General features: G+C 53.9%; 11 protein-coding genes across 11 annotated transcripts; 7 read left to right on the top strand and 4 right to left on the bottom strand.

The window, feature by feature from the left end:
* Positions 1-67: 67 nt before the first annotated feature.
* On the top strand, positions 68-1202 carry SCP_0704000 (Short chain dehydrogenase citE; the record flags this gene model as incomplete). Its single annotated transcript, XM_027760326.1, has 7 exons — positions 68-104; positions 166-411; positions 463-485; positions 540-684; positions 747-899; positions 954-1116; positions 1169-1202. 7 exons carry the CDS (start codon positions 68-70, stop codon positions 1200-1202), a joined length of 801 nt encoding a protein of 266 aa, XP_027616127.1.
* Positions 1203-1842: 640 nt separating this feature from the next.
* Positions 1843-2967, top strand: SCP_0703990 (predicted protein; the record flags this gene model as incomplete). Its single annotated transcript, XM_027760325.1, has 7 exons — positions 1843-1905; positions 1969-2085; positions 2162-2268; positions 2325-2364; positions 2420-2510; positions 2564-2698; positions 2771-2967. 7 exons carry the CDS (start codon positions 1843-1845, stop codon positions 2965-2967), a joined length of 750 nt encoding a protein of 249 aa, XP_027616126.1.
* A 153-nt stretch (positions 2968-3120) lies between these two features.
* On the bottom strand, positions 3121-4771 carry SCP_0703980 (Thiol-specific monooxygenase; the record flags this gene model as incomplete). Its single annotated transcript, XM_027760324.1, has 2 exons — positions 3121-3921; positions 3983-4771. The coding sequence occupies 2 exons, from the start codon at positions 4769-4771 to the stop codon at positions 3121-3123; spliced, it is 1590 nt and encodes a 529-aa protein (XP_027616125.1).
* Positions 4772-5436: 665 nt separating this feature from the next.
* SCP_0703970 (predicted protein) lies at positions 5437-6098 on the bottom strand (the record flags this gene model as incomplete). Its single annotated transcript, XM_027760323.1, has 2 exons — positions 5437-5690; positions 5744-6098. 2 exons carry the CDS (start codon positions 6096-6098, stop codon positions 5437-5439), a joined length of 609 nt encoding a protein of 202 aa, XP_027616124.1.
* Positions 6099-6616: 518 nt separating this feature from the next.
* On the bottom strand, positions 6617-7964 carry SCP_0703960 (Serine/threonine-protein kinase ark1; the record flags this gene model as incomplete). Its single annotated transcript, XM_027760322.1, has 4 exons — positions 6617-6724; positions 6776-6855; positions 6909-7558; positions 7609-7964. 4 exons carry the CDS (start codon positions 7962-7964, stop codon positions 6617-6619), a joined length of 1194 nt encoding a protein of 397 aa, XP_027616123.1.
* A 1605-nt stretch (positions 7965-9569) lies between these two features.
* On the top strand, positions 9570-10935 carry SCP_0703950 (hypothetical protein; the record flags this gene model as incomplete). Its single annotated transcript, XM_027760321.1, has 9 exons — positions 9570-9719; positions 9771-9892; positions 9944-10026; positions 10084-10204; positions 10262-10305; positions 10365-10389; positions 10449-10463; positions 10516-10773; positions 10842-10935. The coding sequence occupies 9 exons, from the start codon at positions 9570-9572 to the stop codon at positions 10933-10935; spliced, it is 912 nt and encodes a 303-aa protein (XP_027616122.1).
* Positions 10936-11669: 734 nt separating this feature from the next.
* On the bottom strand, positions 11670-12262 carry SCP_0703940 (40S ribosomal protein S19-A; the record flags this gene model as incomplete). The annotated part of the gene is made up of 3 exons (XM_027760320.1): positions 11670-11992; positions 12046-12188; positions 12240-12262. 3 exons carry the CDS (start codon positions 12260-12262, stop codon positions 11670-11672), a joined length of 489 nt encoding a protein of 162 aa, XP_027616121.1.
* Positions 12263-12674: 412 nt separating this feature from the next.
* On the top strand, positions 12675-14165 carry SCP_0703930 (hypothetical protein; the record flags this gene model as incomplete). Its single annotated transcript, XM_027760319.1, has 1 exon — positions 12675-14165. One exon carries the CDS (start codon positions 12675-12677, stop codon positions 14163-14165), a length of 1491 nt encoding a protein of 496 aa, XP_027616120.1.
* A 318-nt stretch (positions 14166-14483) lies between these two features.
* SCP_0703920 (hypothetical protein) lies at positions 14484-15130 on the top strand (the record flags this gene model as incomplete). The annotated part of the gene is made up of 2 exons (XM_027760318.1): positions 14484-14941; positions 15004-15130. The coding sequence occupies 2 exons, from the start codon at positions 14484-14486 to the stop codon at positions 15128-15130; spliced, it is 585 nt and encodes a 194-aa protein (XP_027616119.1).
* A 1609-nt stretch (positions 15131-16739) lies between these two features.
* On the top strand, positions 16740-17377 carry SCP_0703910 (hypothetical protein; the record flags this gene model as incomplete). The annotated part of the gene is made up of 3 exons (XM_027760317.1): positions 16740-16955; positions 17012-17196; positions 17254-17377. 3 exons carry the CDS (start codon positions 16740-16742, stop codon positions 17375-17377), a joined length of 525 nt encoding a protein of 174 aa, XP_027616118.1.
* A 1339-nt stretch (positions 17378-18716) lies between these two features.
* Positions 18717-21080, top strand: SCP_0703900 (Pyruvate decarboxylase; the record flags this gene model as incomplete). Its single annotated transcript, XM_027760316.1, has 11 exons — positions 18717-18875; positions 18926-18959; positions 19015-19022; positions 19072-19115; positions 19169-19246; positions 19297-19555; positions 19611-19919; positions 19979-20119; positions 20179-20588; positions 20660-20797; positions 20855-21080. 11 exons carry the CDS (start codon positions 18717-18719, stop codon positions 21078-21080), a joined length of 1806 nt encoding a protein of 601 aa, XP_027616117.1.
* Between the last annotated feature and the right edge of the window lie 861 nt (positions 21081-21941).

Here is a 21941-nt window from a genome sequence, read left to right as displayed (position 1 = left end):
ACTCCGCTAGGATCAGGATCTGGGTCACTCACGTTGACCTCAACGTTAACAAGCTGCTAGTGCAAACATGGTGAAAGTAGCGATCATCACAGGTGCATCGTCTGGTGCGTGAAACATCTCCTCAGGAGTGAGACAATGTCACCTCCATATCATATCGCTACTCAGGAATTGGGCGATCGAGTGCCATCGCTCTGTCAAAGAAAGGGTGGACGATCGTCCTGTTTGCTAGGCGTCTCGATAACCTCCAGGAAACCAAGTCCATGTGTTCCAATCCGTCTCAGTGCCTGACGATTTCAGGAGACGTATCCAGCGAGGAAGACGTGGCCATACTCTTCCAGGAGACCGTTAATCGCTTTGGTGGGATGCTCTCCCTCATTTCATCTGTTGACGCGTTCGATACGATCTCAGATCGTATTCGATGCGTCCAGAAATGACGCATGTCGATCACTGACCCCAGTGTAGGACGATTGGATCTGCTCTTCAACGTACGCATCGTCAGCGTGGCTCTCATCAAGTCATAATACTATCGCCGTGCACAGAACGCAGGAACAAACGTCGACCAGATACCATTAGAAGAATTGTCGTTCTCCGACATCCAGAAGGTGGTCAACGTCAATCTCATTGGAGCCCTCCTCTGCACGCGAGAGGCGATCATGGTTTTCAAGGCACAGTCTCCTCAGGGTGGTGAGCATCAGATTGCAAGTGCGCTCGCACTACTTACAGCTGCTGAAGCCGTGCTTCTGCAGGCCGTATTATCAACAATGGGTCGATCTCGGCTTATACTCCTCGCCCGCATTCAGCGCCTTACACTGCCTCAAAGCACGCCATCCTTGGGCTCACAAAGTCCACCTTACTGGACGGGCGAAAGTTTAACATCACCTGCACCCAAATCGATGTTGGTGGGTGTCGCGTTGCCCTCCACAGTTTAGGCCTGATATTGATATCATGGTCAGGTAATGCACGCACGGACATGTCATCAGATCACTTGGATGGTGCACTGCAAGCCGATGGACGAGTCGTTCCCGAGCTCATGATGAACGCCGACCACGTCGGGGACGCGGTTGCGTACATTGCTGAGCTTCCGCACGAAGTCACCGTCCTCACGTTCAACATCATGTCAGGAAACCCGTTCCTCTGTGTTGCTCATGTGCTGACAAATGTTGGACAGGGCCACTGGGATGCCATTCGTTGGAAGAGGCTAAACACGTCGTTATTGTATGAAGAATAGAAGTGCGAGTTCAATCCGAGCCCTGCATAAATCTACTTGGCCTAAGGAAGGAAGTGTAGGGTCGATGATTTTATATTGCTGACGTCTCGATACGACAAATTGCCGCGCTAGCTAGCTACTTACTACCGATGTCCCGGATGGCACTTCTGTCCCCACTGCTCACCATCTTGTCCGCTTCCCTTCGGCATCGACAATATATCTCCCATAGCGTGTCGAATACTACTGGTAATTTTATAGATTTTTTAGAGAGTCTGGAGAGATGCCGAGGTGTGCCAAATGCCAACTGGATGATCTGTTCTCTGAAATTTTACTGGAAGTGAACTGTGACCACCTGCCTTCCAGACTTTTATAGCATTGAGTTTATATGTACAACACTTTATCCACGAAGCTATCGGACAAGAGGAATGACCTGCAGAAAATACGATGGCACTTCTGGGCCTGACAGCACATCCGGGTCATCGATATTAGTGTCAGCCTGTGTCAGCAGAAGTCCATGCGCAACGGTTTTGTCAGCATGCACAATTGCACCCTCATTAGTGATACAGACACTAGCACTATACTGTAAAACCAGGGAGTGGCATGCGTCAAAGGTGTTCGTCCTCATCATAGCCAGAATGCCCTCATACGCAGTCGTGGGTGGATCACGTGGTATCGGACTGGAATTCGTTAGACAGCTGGTAAGCTGCAGATATCAAACGGCGACGCTCCCTCCCCTACAACTCTGACAACTTGGTCCGCAGTCTGCTAACCCGGATAATACGGTCTTTGTGCTAGTGCGGGATAAAGCTAGGTCTTCGCATCTCGCTTCGGTAGTTGCTGCAGCGGGCAACAATATCCACGTCTTCCAAGCCGATGTCGTGGATCATTATGCGCTGAAGGAAAGTGTCTCCGAGTCCCGCGACTTGATGGGTGGCTTGCCAACTTTTTAAATAGGCTGCTGCTGCTGAGATCGCACAGCTCACTGGCGGAGGACTAGATGTTCTTATCCACAATGCCGCACGCCTGGAGGGCCCACACTTATATCGCAATCTCACCAATTAGTCCGTGCCCCTCCGATTGTGCATAGATTTGACCTTACCTTTCCCCATTCGTCTAGTGAGAGCGAAGAACAACTGGACGAAGATTTTCTACAATTCGTCAGTACTTCCATTCGTCCTCGCCCCGTTCTACTGACGCATTCCGACGTATCAGTTCAAAGTCAACGTGCTAGGCGTTGTGCACACTGTCAATGCGTTTCTACCGCTGCTCCGCAAGGGCACAGCCAAGAAGATTATCATTCTCGGTTCGGCTGGTGCAGATCCGAAATGGGTGTTGAAAGTCTGGAGAGTATGGCAGCCTACGGAACGACCAAGGCCGGGACTCACATGGTCGTGACGAAATACGCCGCCCTCCTAGAAAATGAAGGGTTCACCGTCGTTGCACTGTCCCCAGGGTTGGTGGACACCTCTGCTACTGCCGTTGTTGACGAGTGTGAGCTCCTCTATAATTTGTTATAACAAAAGTTTTCACTGCTGAGGTTGGTGGGATTCAATTGCTCTGTAGCCGATCGCACACCTGCTCAAACGCGCGCTGGGACACTCGCAGACGTCGATACGGACAAGACTGACTATAACAGGAGACTGCAGGATATCACTGCCATCACTCCTGAGGAGTCGGTAAAAGGAATGCTGAAGGTCATCCAGACCGTTGGACCAGCAGATACAGGAGCCTTCTTGTGGACTGGAAACTTGAGCGTGTAAGGAGATCCATCAATGGCAGTAGGGAACTCCACCACCGCACTACATGACATCTCGGGGTGATATTCAACCCTTCGCCAACGACTTGTATACGTGCGACTTGAGAACAGCGACATGATAAGGGTATTTCCTAGATAAAGTATCTACACTTCACTTCTACATCCAAATAATGCCATGTTCATTTTCCCACTCTCGCTGCCATTCCACCAACCTTACCAGCACACCCGCCCAGTCTTCCTCGGTCAACGCACCGTCCAGCCATTTGGCGTCCTCCCCCAGCTCCTGGACCCTCTGCCAACCGCGTCTAATCAGATCCGACTCCGTCCTTCCCAAGCGCCTCCACGGCTCGACGTACTTCTTCCCATCATCTGGGAGCACGCCGACCTTCTTCAAGTACTCGATCAAGTTGTCCTGATAGTCCTGCGCCTCCGTGTCTCCACCGACGAGACGGTGCCCGACGTAGTATGGGTCGAGACCGCGCACACGGAGGCTGTCCTCGTGCTGGACCAGCTCGTCGAGCATCGCCTCACGGGTCGGCAGTAACGACGAGTTGGCTAGGGCATGCGCGATGAGGAGGCTCTGAGCGATATCGGAAGGGCAATTCGCGATGAGGACCGGCAGCCCCACGAACGCGAGCGCCGTGGATGGGTAGCTCGACGAGAGGCTGAAGATGTGCCGGTGCAGCGGGAAGATGTAGCGCAGGTTGGTCGTGAGTTTGTGGGCGGTCGTTGAATTCACAGCCGTCTGCGGGTCGACGTTGAGTGGGGATGACGGTGACGCGCTGAGGAATGGTACGAGGAACTCATAGCCTGTGCCAAGGATGAGCGAGTCGACACTAGTCAACACCGTACCGTCGACGAAGACGATAGAGTCGTCCGTGAAATGTAAGATGCGTGGCTTGACAACGACAGACGCGCCTGGGGCGGGAACACTGCTGGGGCTTATCGACTGGTATGCCTGCATCATTCGAAGGAAGCTGTCAGTGGTCTGTTGTTTTAGTGTGCGATGACGACCGCACCTCACGAGCGAGTGGGCTAACTTGCTGGGCTGCATCTCGAGCACTGGCCCCAGCACCGACAATGATGACGCTGCGATTAGTGTATTTTTCGGGGTCACGGTAATAAATGGAGTGTAATATCTCTCGCTTGGGCGTCCCAGGCGGTGTGTTCGCCAACCATCCCTCTGTTCCATTCCAGGTGGGTATATACGGGTAGTGGTTGTGTCCGTTGGCAACGATGAGATGGTCGAACTTCCTCTTCACCACGTCCAGTTCACCAGCTTCACCACGCGTATGCACCTCGATGTCCCACTTGCCCTTGATCGCGTTTCCGCGCCATTGCACATCTGCCACTGTGTGGTTGAGCTTGATGTAGGGGGTCAGATTGAAATGCTCTGCAAAGTCGACATGGTACTGCTCGACATAGTCCCAGGACGGAAATAATGGGGTCAGGGGCCGAAACGTGAAGTTCGGATAGGTCATGGTCGGATGAGGCGTGTTGGTATGCAGCAGTGGGTACACCGGACTCTCGGGCAGCTCTGGCGGACGCGCATCGTAACCTGGAGGGTCTGGGAGCCAGAGACCACCAACATTCCTATGTTGTTCGTAGAGCACAATCTCCCAGCCTGCACGAGTATCCTCAGGAAGATTGAGGATAGTCCTGAGAGCGGCAAGGCCACCACTACCTGCACCAACTATGGCGATAGACTTGGCAGGCGTGTGCTCCGGATGTTCGTGCGCGGGAATATGCGGCTCATTCCACAGGGCCAGCGGGAGGAAGGAAAGGATGAACTGGGCGACGTTGACCATGGTGAGGTGGATAGTTACAGTGAAAATTTGCCGAGTTAAATTCCCAACTTCTCAGCCTGGCTTGAGCCGATTCCTGCTTCTAACGGCGGCCAGAACCGTCACCGGAGCAATAGCCATACAATATCAATTCAGAGTGATATGGCGTTATGCCGTCTGTAAGATATCCTCCTCTTCGCACAACAGCCCCGGAGCTGATGAGAATGCATGTCAGCGAAGCACAGAGGGGGCATCCAGAGCGAAAAACAGCTGACGAAGCACGTACTGCCGTAATACCACTCCGTAGTCGACATGGCCGTAAGAGGAGAACGTGCTATCACGCGAACGAACAGCGCTATGGCGCTATACATCGGCGCGAACACGGTCACCTGCACTACCTCCAAATCACTCGATGTGCACTCCAGCTTGATGCCAGCACGAATCAACAGCGCGCTGAATATGTACTATGGTTCTGCACACAGTGCTTCAGGTTGTTTGTCAGAATAACACCAGTCCAGGACCGCGGTAAACGCTATTGAGGCGTGGATGCTGAAGGCTTCACGATGACTTGACCCAGTGAGAACAGCATGTCTTGAGTTGTACATCCATCCGCTATCATGCCCCTCCTTATGAAGTAAAGGGGATTGCCTCTACCATCTCCAAGCCTTCCGCAGCCCGGTATGGAGGCATCATTTTCTTACAGCGAGGATGATGCAGAAGACAATGAGAATGACCGCTCCTAAGGCGACTGAGACCAAAACAACACTGATGCGGATTGCAGGATACACTCCTCTGATAAGCGCGCCCTGCACTTCAAAATATCGCGCGCCCCCGAGTGCGAGCGTGAACAGTCCAATCATGATGAACGTCGCGCCAAGGGGCCGTGAATACTTCTCCAGTTTCTGATTGGATGCCTCGGCGATGGTGAAGAGCTGCACCAGAGCTGTCTTCAAGTGAGTGAACAGTATGGAATGAAGGGTATCACACTACACGCACCAACACCGGTGGATGAAATCGCGACACTAGTCCGCACGTACGCCAAGAAAGTGCGTTCCGAGGCAAGGTGGTCTCGCGCGACGCTCCCCGAGTTCTCGAGTGTCAGCGCTAGATTGAACGGGAACCGTGGAACTTCACGGTCAGCACCTCCGCCTCCTTGTCGCTTCTTCTTCTTCTTGCGTCTGCGATCTGCTGTGCTAGGAACAGGCGAGGCCGTTTCATTGGCAACTTCGAATGGTGGGCGGTCGGGACCATCGTAGGCCCGTACATCTGGATGAGTTGCATCCGAGTTAGGTGGTGACGCAGGTAGATTGCTGGTGGACTGAAGCGGGCTAGCTACAGCCGACGGCTCCATGAACGGGAGGATGCGAGAGACCCGATGTTCTTCGAAATCAGAGCCGATTTTGAAGTCGGACGACGTTTCTCCGAGAGCTGGTGGCTCAGAATGAACCTCCACTGCGAGCAACGCCGTCAGTGGCACAGGTTTCCAGAGCAGACATGTTTCTCACTGGCAGGGGATGAGACGCTAAAATCATAACTACGAAAAGCTGCTGGTCACGCAAAACATACTTATGTCGTCACAGGTCTGCGCGTCACGCTTGGTTAAGATGAACGAGCACAGTAAGTACTTCATCGATCGTGGCGTTGACGACGCTGGGAAAATGTTCTCCAACCTCTAATACAGAGTGTATTTTTCTGCCACCCGCCCGTATTCAAATAGTGAAGAGTATCCCGACATAAGCAAACCGAAAGCATACGACATAAGATAGCCTAAGAGCAGGTGCGCCGACTCATTCATTCATGTGTAACCCTGTCCTGTGAAAAATGCGATATAAATATGCACAAGGAAACGTCCAGACAAGAAGGTAACCACTATGTACTTGGACCTGTAGATGAGCCCTTCGACCTGTACTTGACCACCCAGGGGTGCCGCCGTACTTCAGTCAACGGAAGGCGCTTCTCGGGATCGTATTGCAGAAGCTATTACAAAGGTCAGAATTCAATTCTCCTGACGAATGGAAGATGAATCACCTTAGCAATTAAATCCCGGGCCTCAGGCGATACTCGCGAAGGAATTTTGAGGTCCACCTTTGCGATACGTTTGTATGTAGCTAGGCAACACAAGTCAGCCAAAGAAGAGACTGCAAACAGCCGAAGGACATACCATTGTAACCAGTCAGGTCTTCGAACGGCGGGGCGCCACAAATAAATTCATACGTAAGAACGCCTAATGCCCAGTAATCAACCTTCTCAGAGTGGTCACGGCCCTCGACCATCTCCGGAGGCAGATAATCCAACGTGCCACACAGAGTGGTCCGCCGATTTCCTGGTGCGTGGACACTCCAACCGAAGTCGCCAATCTTCAACTCGCCGTTGATGCCAAGCAACAAATTTTCAGGCTTGATATCGCGGTGAATGACATGCTTCGAGTGTAGATAGATGAGAGCATCCGCCATCTGGTCGACGTAGCGTGCGCTGCGCTTCTCGGTGAAGCATCCGTGCTTTGTGAGTTGCTTGTAGAGCTCTCCCTTGCCGGCGAACTCGAGCATGAGGAAGATGCGTTTCTCGTCGTGAAAATAGCCATAGAGGCGCAGAACATGTGGGTGTCGCAGGTTTTGTTGAATCTCAATTTCGCGCCGGATCTGCTTCTCGACGCGGGACTGGACAATCTCGGATTTGTAGAGGCACTTGAGGGCAACGATGTAGTTTGGCTCGCACTTGGTGCGCACCATGTACACCCGTCCAAACTTCCCTTTGCCAAGAGGCCGACCAATGTCAAAGTCTGTCAGATGCCACTCTCGTGTAGGTCGTTCACTACGACTACCTTAGCGGGAGACAATGACTGCGGAATGTTGTCTGCTTACCCCAATACACTTGAATCCAAAGCGAGCTGTCTCGCGGCCTCTCCATAGACCCGCTCTCCTCGAGATTCATTATCAATCTCGAATCCACCATCATATTTTCCAATGTCGAGCGCAGGTTTCGCTGGGGGTTTCACGGGGGATGGTGGCCGCGATTGCTTATTAGCAAGAGAGGTGCTCGACGTAGTCTTTGTAAGAACCGGCTGAGCAGAGAATGGATGCGGTGAGGCAAACTTAGTCAAGAGCTTCGAAACGTTGTTCTGACTCGGTTTCTTCTGATGAGTGGGTCGCCCAACGTTCTGCTTGGAGGATATCTCCAGTGCCGCGATTTGTCGTGTGACAGAGCCAACGGAGGTCATTGTGTAGTATCGTAAGTCCAGAAATCGTCAAAGGGGAGGAGTAGGTATCACAGTAGGCTTAACCACAGCCTCAGCGTGGTCCGAGTTCAACTTCCCAAATTCAAGCTCCGCAGAACGCGTCAAGACGCGTAGGTCATGTGATCCCGCCAGATGCTCATTCTAAAGTCTTTACCGTCCGACGGCCTCGGTGAATGCGCGGCCATAGCTCGTTGATGTTGATGCTCGATTTCCCCCTCGTAAATTATGCGCAGTTCTCTCGTATGGATCAGCGTCGATGTATCGTCTGCTCCTGAAGTCATGATCTCTGCTATGTCCTCTGGGTGATCTGGTTCTGCTTTCTAATGTCCTATCCTTCAACGTATCTGGGGATGTTCATCTTCCGGCAGTGGAGGAAAGGAGATCGATGGTAGAGGCACATGCAACCGGTTCATTCTAATACGAGTATTCCAGAACATCTCTAGCAAACTTACTGGATATTCATGCAGTGCCACATGAGCAAATATTCTCTAACGTCTGTGCACGTAACGAGGTGCCTCTCCAGAACTAACAAAGCTTAAGGAGAGCTCTGTTGGGAATTCCATTCCTGATAGTCTTGATCCACGTGTGCCGCACTTGGGCACAGCGGCACATCCTGTCGGACAACCTCAAGATCCTTCAATGATCTGCTTCCGTGTCGCGATGCATATAATTAACGACCTGAAGTTCTGTCACGGGTCACAAAGGTTTGTGAACTGCCCAAAATGCAATTGTGGGCGCCAAATTCCCAAATTTTGGCTCCCCGACACCGTGCGTTTCGGGCGCTTGTGTGAACTGAATTTGTGTCCCATGTCACACTGACATGTGAACTGTGAACTAAGTCAAACAGGCATGTCCCGCGTCACACCCTGTGAACCTAAGGTCGTTTCGCTGCAGTAGTGACGAATTCTGGCGGGTACGTACCGTGTAAGTATTCGGCCACAACACATACATATCTGGTAGTAGTACGTTGGGGTTTGTTTGCCTACCTTTCTGACCGTTGTGCGCTCACCCACTGTTGTCCTGATTTAGGTGCGCGAAATTTGCGTGAATGAGGCCGGATATTATGGTCTCGTGTTGTGCGCATGGGTCGTTGTACCACACGGAGGAATCTTGACAGCGGTTACGCGCTACGCAGCAGCGGCGAAGATCAGGGTCTAGGCCTTAGGTCTTGTTGAGGGCGCAAGCACTGAGACGAGTTGCCATAATAACATTCTGCAGGCAACTTCGGCGCTGCGCCAGAAATAGCACGACTGGGGTCTTATTATAGCTTGAGACTGTTCATGAAGGATACTATCGGATAGTAGGACGGTGGAAGAGCCGCAGGGTTGGACGAGAGATACCACCCAGGTGACGCACGGGTGTGAAGGAAGGCGAGATTTCTTGGTGCTCGGTGTGAAGAGAAGGGCGGAAAGCAGGGCAGGGAGAGGAACAAAACCCAAATGAGCAGGCATTGTGTCGATTATGTAAGGACGTGTCTGGGAGCGCTGCCGGAATCGGGACTGAATTGTGTAAAGCTGCAGCTGGGTACACCACGATACACTCCTTTCGCTTTGCTCGCTCCTCCTCCGTCCCGTCTTGCTAGCCAAGATGGCATCCATGACACTCTTCTTCCTCATGCTCTGCGCCCCGTCTTTCTCTTACGCACAGCTGTCGACCCCGAGTCGCCTTTGGCGGAGAGCATCCGTGCCCGCGGCAGGATTTTACAACGCGTCGAATAATGGCGGGAACTGGTTGACCGTGCGTCGGCACCAGCTTGGACGACGGTTTTCATGCTGACAGCGCTCGCAGAGTGTAACTGGCACGTATCCTCCCGGGCAGGGTGAACCGCTCAATGCCGTCATATCCGGAGCCTCCAACAGCATCGTCCTAGAAAATCAGGAAGTTGACGGCGGCATACTCAACCTGTTCCTGTATGCATCGCCCGATTATGTGCATAGCATCTCTGACGTCCTACTCTGCAGGTCGTGGGGATACGGCGCGGAGTGTCTGGGTCAACACGATGGCTCACCCCAAAGCGCTGACCTCGGAGATGGAGAAGGTTACGGTATGTAACGATTGCACTGTAAAATTCTTCAGACCACTGGATCTGCTTACTGCACAGTAAACCAAACCGCGGAGATGCGGTGGGACTTCAGCAACGCAGAGCTAGGAACCTGCCAGGAAACAGTCCAAGGCGGCAGTCACTTCCGCTACTGGTTCCAGAACGGGACCCTTGCGGACAGGTGCGTCGACCGCCTCAAATTTCTTCAACAGCGTCTCACATTTGTCTTCTATTCAAGCGGCGCGGTTTTCATGGCCGTGTCGTATGAGCTGCCTCTATCAGGTGAGTGCGCGTGCTAGACCTCATAATATAGCATGTTCTGATTTATGGTCTGTCGCCAGACCAACATGATATCATATTTAACGGGTTCGTCCTCACACCTGGTTTCTGACATATATATTGAAAACGGATCGCTCGTCTCATAGTTACAACCTTGGAAGGTCCGTTCATGTACTTTCCTCGAGATTCCCTTACTCATATCATTTTCCGCAGAGATTGGTTTGTAGGCAACGTCACAAACCAGACATCCATCATCGACACCTCGAAAGTCAACAGCAGCTCGACATATTCCGGGCAGACATCGTTCAATGGGTATACCTACCGGACGACAGCGCAGTACGAGGCGGGGTACGCGCAGAACACGAGTTACAACATCAACCACAATTGGACCGTCTCGAATAACGTGACGAACGCAATTGACGGTCTGATCGTCGTGCTGACGGTGCAGGTCGTAGACAAGCCTGCTACGTCGTACGTCCCTCCTTCTGTCTCTTCCGTTCTCACATCAATTAGGGTTGACACGCTGACCTGTACTACAGGTCCGCAGCCCCAGCAATTCCATGGCCGACATCATGGCTATTGCTACTGCTCGCCGCACTTCTGCACTCTATTGCTATTGTGTTATCTATATAGACTTCATGGATCCGTCATCCTGGCCTCGCCTCCCCCCTCCAACCTCTTCAGCGATCCCCACTGAAGCCAGTGGGAAGAGCCAGTGTCATTCCCCCCCCCCTCCCCCCCCCCCGCTCCCATCCACGACACCGATGCCAAATAGTTGCATATACCCTTCTAGACGGCGGACCCTTCCTCTTACCCTGGACTTGCACTTTTGTACCATTGCACTTCGCGCACTCTCACTGCACATCAACCGCTGCGGCCGTCCGTCACGATGAACGACTTCCTGCCCCATTCCTGTCCCAATGTACCTTACGCATGCGCACTCTCTCACCGGTTGCTTAACACTATCGCTACTTTTAGATACGCTGATTGATTGGACGCTTTTACCGGTCTGTTCTCGTTGTAATCGACGTCGTGGATCGTTCTTCGGCACTTAGGAATAGACATTCGAATATTCGGCGCGTATACGCGTTACCGTATACACAGTCCGCAGGTAGTGCTGCGAAGAGAACACTATTCGCTGCAAAGCACATGAGCACAAGGTTAAAGTGATCTAGTCTGCAGAATGCGACTTTGCACTGAAGGACATTCAAGACAAGCCGATATTATAACAGCGAGAATAAAATTGCTGCCTGTATTTTGATGTTGCAAGGATGTATCATACCAGAAATACCGTGAGCTCATGCGAAAACCATACAGCGGCCGCGGGGGCGGACCTTGTGTCTGCACCAGCGCACCAAACCAGGCGTCTACTCTTCTTCCTCCTCTTCCGCCGCCGCGTGCTCTTCCTCTTCCTCTTCCTCCTCACCCTCGTCCCGCGCTGCCTCCACTACGGCGGTGGCAATCCGGTCTAGGTCCCGCTGCCCATCCTGGCTGATGCGGCGGCCGCCGTTGTCCGACTGCTCGAGCACGCCAATCTTCTCGAGCGACTGGCAGACCTTGCGCTGCACAGACGCAGAGCCGTCCGCATGGTGCGAGGGCCGGTTGCCGCGCCGATTGCGCCCGCCGTGCAACTTCGTGAGTGCGCCGATGCCGACGTCTTTGCGGAGGTATATGTGTCGCGCTACGGCAGCTAGAGACGCGGAAAATTGAGTATGCTAGAAGGGGGTCAGAAAGAGAACGAACCTGCGCGGACGTAGTACCAGTCGGGGTCATATGGCGCGAGCTCCTTGAAGGAGCCGGTTTTTACGATGTCAACCCATGTAGGGACCTCGAGCTTTCCTGACCGCTTAAGGTGGGAAGCGTAAGCGGTGATGAAGGCTTCCGCGCTGTGCCCCGGATAAATATCGCAGCGGGAGTGGTCAGTGAGGAACACATACCTGATGTCTCGTACGCCCGGCATTTGTGTGAAGAGGGATATTGACTTGGGGAACGGGAGGGGCAGCGGCGAGCGCAGTGGCGGCGACGGTGAGTATGGGATGATTCGACGGGAAATTGAGTTTGGAGCCAGCTGTGCAGTTTCGTGCTTAGTCAGCAGCTCTCCTTCGTTCAGTCTTGAAGCTTCCTTCTCCCGTACATTCTCCGTCGATGATTGTCTAGTTCCAGCATGCTGTAATTCTACGTCCACATGACCTCGGGACGGCGACGTTGGGCAATGGCGAGTCTCTCCTCGTCGACTCTCGAGTGTCCTCGAACTTCAAGGGCAAATCCGGCAGGTACGGGGCGCTTAGCAACTGAGCAGGGGTCTGGGAAGTGTTTTCTCACGCGTCGTCGACGGCGACCTCCACGTCGTCCTCGTCATCTACTTATCGACCATGCCCGCTCTTCTCCAACAGGTTGACCCTTCTCCAATTCCTATAGACCGCCTTCCTCCAGAGCTCTTGATCGAAATATTTGCGCTATGTGGTCAGGATGCCGACCACGGTCTCACTCCGCTTACCCTCGGAAGCGTCTGCCACTATTGGCGGGACACTGTCTATAGCTCATGTCGTGTATGGCAGCATCTCTATCTAAATGACATGCGCAACCCGCATGCTTCCCAATGCCAAGCTAGGCTTTGGCTTGCGCGATGTCATCCATTGCCCATCTACATCCATGTCCACCTCGATCAATCTGTAGACATGCTGCTACCTCTGCTTTCTCCCATCTTGCCACTGCTGTACCTATGGGGGAGATGCACCATCACCGGAAAGCTGCAGGAAGATATCGAATTTCCAGAGTTGGGGGAGACAAAAGGTCGGTTGGCCCAGCTGCAGGTCATCGTGAAGGGCCTCTCCGGGACGGACGGAAACCCTGATTCTGATGTCGATGGAGAGCCCGTACCCACATTCCGCTCATTCCACCCATTGGGACCAAATCTCTATCATGATGTCCTTATGCGCGTCTCGGTCAGCGCCCTGCCGGAGCTGAACCTCATGTCACCCCTCCGTATCACCTCACTCACCATAACCGAATATTCCCTCTCAGTTTCGACCGACGCCGCGCGCATGCTCGGATTTCTCACCTCGCTGCCCTTGCTCCATACGTTCAATTTCTACGGTTGGCCTCACGAGAGCACGACCGAAGCAAACGGCTCTCTTTCTCCCGTGGTGCCCCTTCTGCGTCTGCGTACGCTGCTCCTGCGCAGTACGTGCGCGGTACGGACACTGCTCTCGCACATTCACGCGCCAGCCCTGAGGGAGCTGTATCTCGAGCACACGAACGTCGACTTCGAGCTGCTGCACGACCCGTACGCGCACGCACACGAGGACGGCGACAGCGAGGACGAGGCGCACGACTTCTCACAGAGCCCGTGGAGCGACCACGCGACGGGCATGGGCCTGCGCACGCTCGTGCGCCGCAGCCGCCCCCCGCTGCGCGTGCTCGAGATGGACTATGCGGACATGCGCACGAAGGACTTTCGGTGGTGTTTCGACCGCCTCGACCAACTGCAAGAGTTCCGCATCGTCGCATCGGACATGTCGAATACCGTCATTGGCATGCTCGCGCCGTTCAGGCCTAATGCGCGACCGTCACCCATCGTGGACGGGGATGGTGCAAAGCCGACTGTTGAGCAGGAGGTCGCGCCGCTGCGCGTGCGCCTCCCGCATTTGATCAGCCTCGAGCTATGGCATTGCCAGCGGTTGGCGGGCGACGCGGTCGTCGCTGCTCTGTGCGAGCGGGTCGCTTTTACTGATGCGGCTTCTGTCGGAAACGCTGAGGTCGAGACGCTGGGCGATGTCGCGGTCATTGGGTGCTCGGACTTCCTGTTCCACCATGCGGTGGAACTCGCGCCTGTGCTGGGGAACCGGTTGCGCATAACATGATCGTTGGTCATATACCCCCCCACCCCCCTGCTATTTCTTTGGGCTTGCGGCGATGGACGATACCTAGACAATTGCGGATGGGTGTATCGTTGCAATATGTATGTGTATCAACAAGTGCAAATAATTTTTCGTGGGGTTCGTTGTTGACGTGTTGGGCCAAGTGCAGAAGGCTTCGGACGGTTAGAGTTCGCCATCCATCGATATCAAGGCATCTCCAGTACATGTTGTGGTGCTGCGTACCGTCGCTCTCACCGTCTCACACCACTCCACTGCATACTCATCGGCATCCTCGTTGCCCACACTGTTGCAGATTAAAAGATGATTTTCCAGTTCAATGCGACTACTAGCACGATCACAGAGCTGCAATTCGACACGGTTGTGACTGCCGGCTACGAGACGAAACTATGGCACATACCGAGTGTGCAGCGCGGGGCGAGCAGCGACTATGTCGGGTCAAAGCAGCACGTCACGCTCGGCCACCCCGACGCGCTGACTGTACTCAAAGCAGAAATCACAGGCGTCATGCCGGAGGAACGCAAGGGAGGCGCGGTCTACGGTGCCCACAGGGAGATTGTCGGCTGGTGCAGCTTGGTGCTGACGGACCCGAAGAACCGCGACGGGGTGCTCAGCGTGCTCGTCGATCCCAAGAGGAGGGAGTGTCTCCGGGACATGCTCACCTTCTTGGTGCAGCATGCCTTTAGAGAGCACGGCCTGCACCGTGTGTCGGCCACGCGTTACGATGGCGACGACGGGGTAGCTGCGGTTTACAAGGACTGGTGCGTCGCGCTTTGTTGTGTTCTGCGAGTGTCGTGCGGCTGACGTGCACGTCTCTACGTAGCGGGTTTACGGAGGAAGGGCGGAGGCGCAGGGCTAATTGGGTCGACGGAGCGTGGCGGGACGAGATTTTGTTGGGCGTTTTGGAGGAGGAGTGGGCAGGTCGAGAGCCCCATGAGCAGCCCCAATGAAGCTCGAAATTTTTACTGTCGTCAGAACGCGGAAGGTGTTGTGGAGTGAGCGCCCCTGGCGAAGTGCGTTCGGGAGGTTAGGAGGCCTCTTCGTAGCTTCTTCAATCGATATCGATACGCCTTGTCCAGCGTTTATAGTCGCGAAATTCCCAACACTCCCATCGCCTTCCAGCCATTCCGCAAAGCTCGCCCCTTAAGCTTAAGCTTCATCGATCATCTCCCGCCGTATCGAATTTCCGAATCCGCGTCGAGTTTACTAGGATGCACCTCGTGGCCTTCCACTCTCCTAACCACCCCGAACGGATTGATTTAACCACGGTAGACGGCTTTGGTAAAAAAAAGGCGTGGAATACGGCCAAGGTAACGCGCTGTCAGCAATGACATCGTAGGATTGAGAGCGAAATTCGCGCCAGAACCTCCCGCGGTGACATCACTCCTACGGGTGCAGCTCACCTCTCCAAACCAATTCAGCCAGCCAACTGTGGGATGTTGTAGCATTACCTTGGGCAGTCCGAAGAATCAGGACGGGACAGCCACTGTGGTCCTTCCCGCTAATCATCCCGCATACAGCGACGTGCTCTCGTTTCTGGTGAAGCACTCGTTTACCGAGCTCTTCTTGCATCGTCTGTCCTGCACTGTCTTCAACGGAGACGAGAAGCTCGCTGCACTGTATAAAGCGTGGCGAGTGCTACCAAATTTCTGACGTTTATACCCGTGTTGAACGGTATTATTCCTTAGCGGGTTCGTTGAGGAGGGGCGTAGACGGAAAGCAAATCGGGTCAACGGGGAGTGGTGCGATGAGATCCTGCTGAGCATACTGGAGCAGGAATGGGCCGCTCGGAAGTAGGGTGCGTCCCAGTAACTCAGGAGCCACTCGCTAGGTGTGTGGTCGTGGGGGCTGGATGCGCATTTCTTGTTACGTCTCCGTTGTGATATATATAGTGAAAGACCAGGTTCCGTCTGGACTCTGTGTACATTTTATTTCTTTGAGTTTGTGTTGTGCAGACGTCTTATTTGATATGTGGGAGCTGGAATGCTCTTGAAGCTCTGCCGAATCGAGGATGTTCCTTCGTGTTTCAAGGAGAAATCTTCCAACAAGACCTTCCATACACGGAAGGTGCGCTACCATATTCGGGTTAACAAAAGCGACCACGCCGAGCTGTCACAGTTTGTACGACCAGCGACGTTCCCAACTTCTTTCTTTTGTACCCTCCTCACCGCAAAGCCCATTTCGTTATCTTTCGTTGCGATTTCCCGAGTCCGGATTACACCCGTTTGCATAAAAAACTGCAGATCGCGACTCGCGGCGAGCTGTTTGTTCGGAACAAATATTCCCTTACACGGTATGTCGGGTGGCGGGCAAAAAATCTTGTTTGCCTGCTCGACTTGCTTGATGGCTCCGTGAGGGCCGCGGGTCTCTGCAGGCATGCAAGTTCTACAACCTCAACTCCTTTGCAATGCATCCGGTGCCTACGAGGCCTGCACCAGGCTATGCCGAGGATTTCCAGCGCCACCCGGTCTACCACATATGGTGTTGTTTGCGCGGGACAAATACGTCGTCGCGAAATCGCGATCTGCAGTTTTTTATGTACAATAAATCCACTGCAGGATGCAGCGCCAGGTCTTTCAACGTCTGCGGGGAGTCTACTACAACGTCTCGAGTGGCACGCCTGCGCAGGTTTCTATCAATACGGTCGACAGCTTTCCTGACGTCAATGCATGGCTTAAGGCGGAGGTACAGCAAGCTGTCAGCAATGACTATGTAGGAATGAGAACGAAATTCGTGCTGGAACCTCCTGCCGTGACGGCACTCCTACGGGCGCAGGTCACTGCCATTGCAGACATGCAATACGGCAATCCCAGGCCGGTGGGATATTGTAGCATTACCTTGGGCAGCCCGAAGATCAGGACGGCACAGTCACTGTGGTTCTCACCGCCGATTATCCCGCATACGGCGACGTGCTCTCGTTTCTGGTGAAGTTCGCGTTTACCGAGCTCTCCCTGCATCGCCTGTCCTGTACCATCTTCAACGGGGACGAGAAGCTCGCCGCACTGTACAAGGCTTGGTGAGTTCTCTCTTCTCGCTCCGTGGTTGATGAGTGCTTGACGGTGCTGTTTCTCAGCGGGTTCGTCGAGGAGGGGCGGAGGCGGAAGGCGAACCGGGTGAACGGGGAGTGGTGCGATGAGATCCTGCTGAGCATATTGGAGGAGGAATGGACCGCTCGGGAGCACAGTGCGGCTCAGTGAGGAGTAATCCGCCAGGTGTGTGATCCAGAAGATCCTCGATGATGTCCTACTAACCGTGAGTGGTGCCAGGTTGGATGCGCGTTTCTTGTTACGTGTCTGTTGTGATGGCCGTCTAGACTCTACGCATGCCTCGTCGCGTTGGCTCCATGTAGATGTCTTATTTGATATATGTGAGAGCTGGAATGTTCTTGAACTTGAAGCTTGAAACTCTGCCGTTATCGAGGACGTTCCTCGTGTTTCAAGGAGAAATTTGAAGTTCCAACAAAACCTTCCATACATGGAAGGTACGCTACCATATTTGGGTTGCCAAAGCGACACATTTCCTACGACCCGCGGTCACAATCACTGATGCGCACCAGACCGGAACCAGGTGAGCAATTAATCAATGTAACCTTACCGCGAACACACCGTGATAGAGTTTTACAACACCGCTAGATATTGGACGGTGGCATGCGCACCTGCTGCGACTCTCAGACTCCATCGATCGTTATCGCCCTGGAGTGAATAGAGGATAAAGAAAACGAGGGCGGGATAGTCCTAGACCATCCTACCTTCCACTGCGCAAGAACTGTCGGTAGGATCGGCCCCGAAATTGCTCCGCAAGCGACCAGGTGCAGGTCCCAGACGACGTGATGGTTGACGGCACCTGGGTCGAGTGTTTCCTCTCCGTCAGTCCTTTTCTCAAGCACTGCTTCACAATTGCAATGGGAACTGATCGGCTGCAGCACTTCCGACAAACTCTGCCACTCTGCCGCCGCTGGTAGTTCCGAGCTGGAGACCGCGTCCGAGACCCGAGCTGGCCTCAGCCAGAGGAAATATCGCGAGTGCTTCGACACATCTTCCGGCGATGTGTGTGCGCCGCTATGGGGTTCGGAATATAACTGGCCATGACGCTGCAGGGAGAACCGTCCGGAGAGGAAGATTATCGTGCGTGCATATGGACAGGGCCTGGACCCCGAGCGGCCAGACGGAGCTCTGGCTGATGCAGCTCCAGATCATACTCGCTGCGCAACGTCTTTGCTGTGAGTATCGAAAAATGGCGGGAAAATGGGCTACAGACGATGCGGGAGGTGGCGGTTGGAGACAGCTGCAGGTGTTCGGCGGCGGTGGACGTGGATGGTGGATCGGAGTGGGAGATAACGGTCGAGAGAGAGGTGGATCTAATCTTATCAGCGCGTCATAACCGCCCGGGACCGCGCTGGAGGGCCCTAGGCCTTAAGTGCCACTATCGCGTCCATCTCCTCCTGTTCTTCCCAAACCCCTATAAAGCCTTGCTTGGTTCCAAACCACCAGAAACTCATCGACACATACACTTCTGTCCCAATCGCATCTCCGTAAAATGTCCACCACTCAGGCCGTCGCGTCGCTCCAGGCAGAGGTCACCCGCCTCCGACATGAGCTGCAGACGCTTAAGGTCGAGGACCAGGTCCCCGCCATCGGCGACCAGATTTACATCGGCCAGTATCTCGTCGAGCGGCTTGTCCAACTCGGTGTAACCGTATGTTTGATCCTTCATTCGTTATACTGAGCTTACCTGGATTGGTGTAGCAAATGTTTGGTGTGCCCGGAGACTTCAATCTTGGTGAGTGTCATCCGTCACTTCTTCCGAGTGCCATATGTTGACAATTCCTTCTCAGGCTTCCTTGTACGTCCCGCGGTGCATTGCGCCCACGGTGTACTGACGATCTCTACAGGATTTCGTCGAAGATCACCCAAAAATGCAGTGGGTTGGAAACTGGTGAGCATTTAAATATTGGGCTAGCACCACTACCTGACTCATGCCTCGCCCAGTAACGAATTGAACGCAGCATACGCTGCCGACGGTTACGCCCGCGTTAAGGAGGGCAGCCTCGGCGTAGTCACTACAACGTATGTCCATGACGTCATACCTATCGCACCGCCCTAATCTGCGTTGGCAGTTTTGGAGTCGGCGAGCTCAGCGCGACCAACGGTATCGCTGGCGCGTTCTCCGAGCACGTTCCCGTTCTTCACCTTGTCGGCTCACCCAGCACCGTGCAGCAGAAGGAGAAGCCCATGCTCCACCACACCCTGGGCGATGGCCGCTACGACGCGTATTTCCAGGCGTCCAAGCAGTTCACATGGACCCAGGCCTCGCTCACGTCAAAAGATACTGCTGCGGCGGAGATCGACCGTGTCCTCACGGAATGTGTAGTCATGGTAGGCTGATCCCTGATTTCAGCGTGTCTGACGCTGACAATTTTGTGTGCCCAAGGCCCGCCCCGTATATCTGATGCTCCCCACTGACCTCGCATACGAGAAGATTTCTTCGAAGCGATTGCAGACACCAATCAACTCGGAGCCCCCTGCGAACGATCCGGATGTTGAGAATTTCGTACTCGACGAGATTGTGAAGCTCGCCAACCACGCACAGCATGAAACTATCATCCTCGTGGACGCTTGCGCTATCCGACATACCGTCAAGAAGGAAGTCGAGGAGCTCTACCGCCGCACCGGATTCCCCGTGTACGCTGCCCCTATGGGCAAGACTGCTGTGAATGAGCAGTACGAGCGCTATGGTGGGGTAAGTTACCGGTCGTGCCGGTGGCCCATTAGAGTCTGTGCTTATCACCGTTTCGCTAGATTTACGTCGGTTCGCTCTCCTCTCCGGAAATCAAGGAGAAAGTGGAGTCCGCAAAGCTGATTCTATCCATCGGCGGGCTCAAGAGCGACTTCAACACCGGTAACTTCACGTACAGTATTCCCACTGGACGTACTGTCGAGGTATGTGCATTGCTCTGCCCTCTCGCTTTACTATACCGACCATCGCCCTTTCTTTGTAGTTTCACTCGGATCATATAAAGGTGCAATTCGCCGGCTTCCCAGGCATCGGCATGAAGCGCCTACTGCCGAAGCTCACGGCGCGCCTGCAGCCGTTCGCAGACGAGGCGAAGCTGTTGTCCGTGCCGAAGTACACTCTGCCGATCCCGCAGGAGGACGGCGACGTGATCACGCAGTCCTACCTCTGGCCGCGCGTCGGCAAGTTCTTCAAGAACCACGACATCATCGTCGCGGAGACGGGCACGTCCAGCTTCGGTGTACTCGACATCCCCATGCCCACCGGCGCGATGTTCCTTAGCCAGATTTTGTGGGGATCGATCGGCTGGACGGTCGGCAGCACACTTGGCGCTGCGCTCGCGGGCCGCGATATTGGGATGGGCCGCACGATCTTGTTCGTCGGAGACGGTAGCTTGTGCGTTTCTCGTCTCTCTCTCTCTTTTATGTGTTTTGCGCGGTTACTTACGCGTTTATATGCGGCCGTAGGCAATTGACTGTCCAGGAGCTGTCCACGATGGTGCGCTCGGGCGTGACACCGATTATCTTCGTACTGAACAACGAGGGCTATACGATCGAGCGGTACCTGCACGGCATGAACCGCAAGTACAATGACATCGTGAACTGGTGCGTGCCTCTCACTTCGTTGTCATGAATTGCACGCTCACCCGCACGGAATTGTAGGAAGTGGACTTCGCTGCTGACGGTGCTCGGCGGCACGGAGGGCAAGACGTGTCAGTCGTACACGGTGCGCACCAAAAAGGAGATCTCGGCGCTGCTCGACGACCCCAAGTTTGCCGCTGCGGACAAGATCCAGCTCGTCGAGATCATCATGCAGCGCCTCGACGCGCCGCGCGCGCTGAAACACCAGGCGGAGCTCAGCGGGCTTACGAACCGTTATGTCGCGTAGGTGCGCGTCGTTACGCCGGGCGGACCCTGCGCGTAAAAAGCAGAAGAATAAGTGAAGATAGGTCGTGGTTGTGTGTACTTGTTCGCCCCTCTCAGCCGGTTTACTTTCGCGGTGGAAGTGTATGTAGTCATGCGTTGAGTGTACGAAAAAGCTTTAGATTCCTGCATAGACTGTACCAACTGGCGTACGAATGAAATTAGACATTTAGATGCCGTTCGTCGAGATTACCATGGTTAGATGTGGTCAGGTCGAGCACTACGCCACTTTGGGTTCGATTCGCGGGACTCTAGCTATAGTGGTAGGGTACGCGAAATTAAATCAAAATTAAATGAAATTAATTCGAAGGGAGTATTCAATTTTACTCGGTTCTTGCTCGGAGACCCCGACCCCAAAGTGAAAGTGTCCTTTTTACACAGTTGTTGTGCGTTATTTGTTTTGTGGCAATTCTGTCCGCTCCCGTCTCCGAGCAAGTTCCGCCGCCGCCTGGCGGCCTTTCGAAATTAAATGAAATTATTGAGAAGGGAGAAGGGAGTATTCAATTTTACTCGTAGTGAAGAAGGGACAGGGAAAGAGTTTGTCATATACTGTAGTGAAACGACCTTAGGTTCAGTCACACGTCACAAGCCTCGTGAACTGAACTCGCTTATAATTTCCAGAAGAACACTACATCTATGGCCTGAGTGCCCTCGCTTAAGGGTTTGTAGCGTGTCACGGGTGCCTGTGAACTGGAAGCGAAAGAGGATGTCACCGGCGCTCACAGCATCAGGCATGGCGGACCGTCGGCGGGCGCCTGCGGCGCCTCTGAACTGAACTTGGTCACAGGTCACTCCTACCCTGTGAACTGTGAACTGAGGAAGAAAA

The sequence above is a fragment of the Sparassis crispa genome (genome assembly GCF_003851025.1).
Source record: "Sparassis crispa DNA, contig_000006F, whole genome shotgun sequence".
NCBI classification, from domain to species: domain Eukaryota; kingdom Fungi; phylum Basidiomycota; class Agaricomycetes; order Polyporales; family Sparassidaceae; genus Sparassis; species Sparassis crispa.
This window is presented reverse-complemented; position numbering and strand designations above follow the sequence as displayed.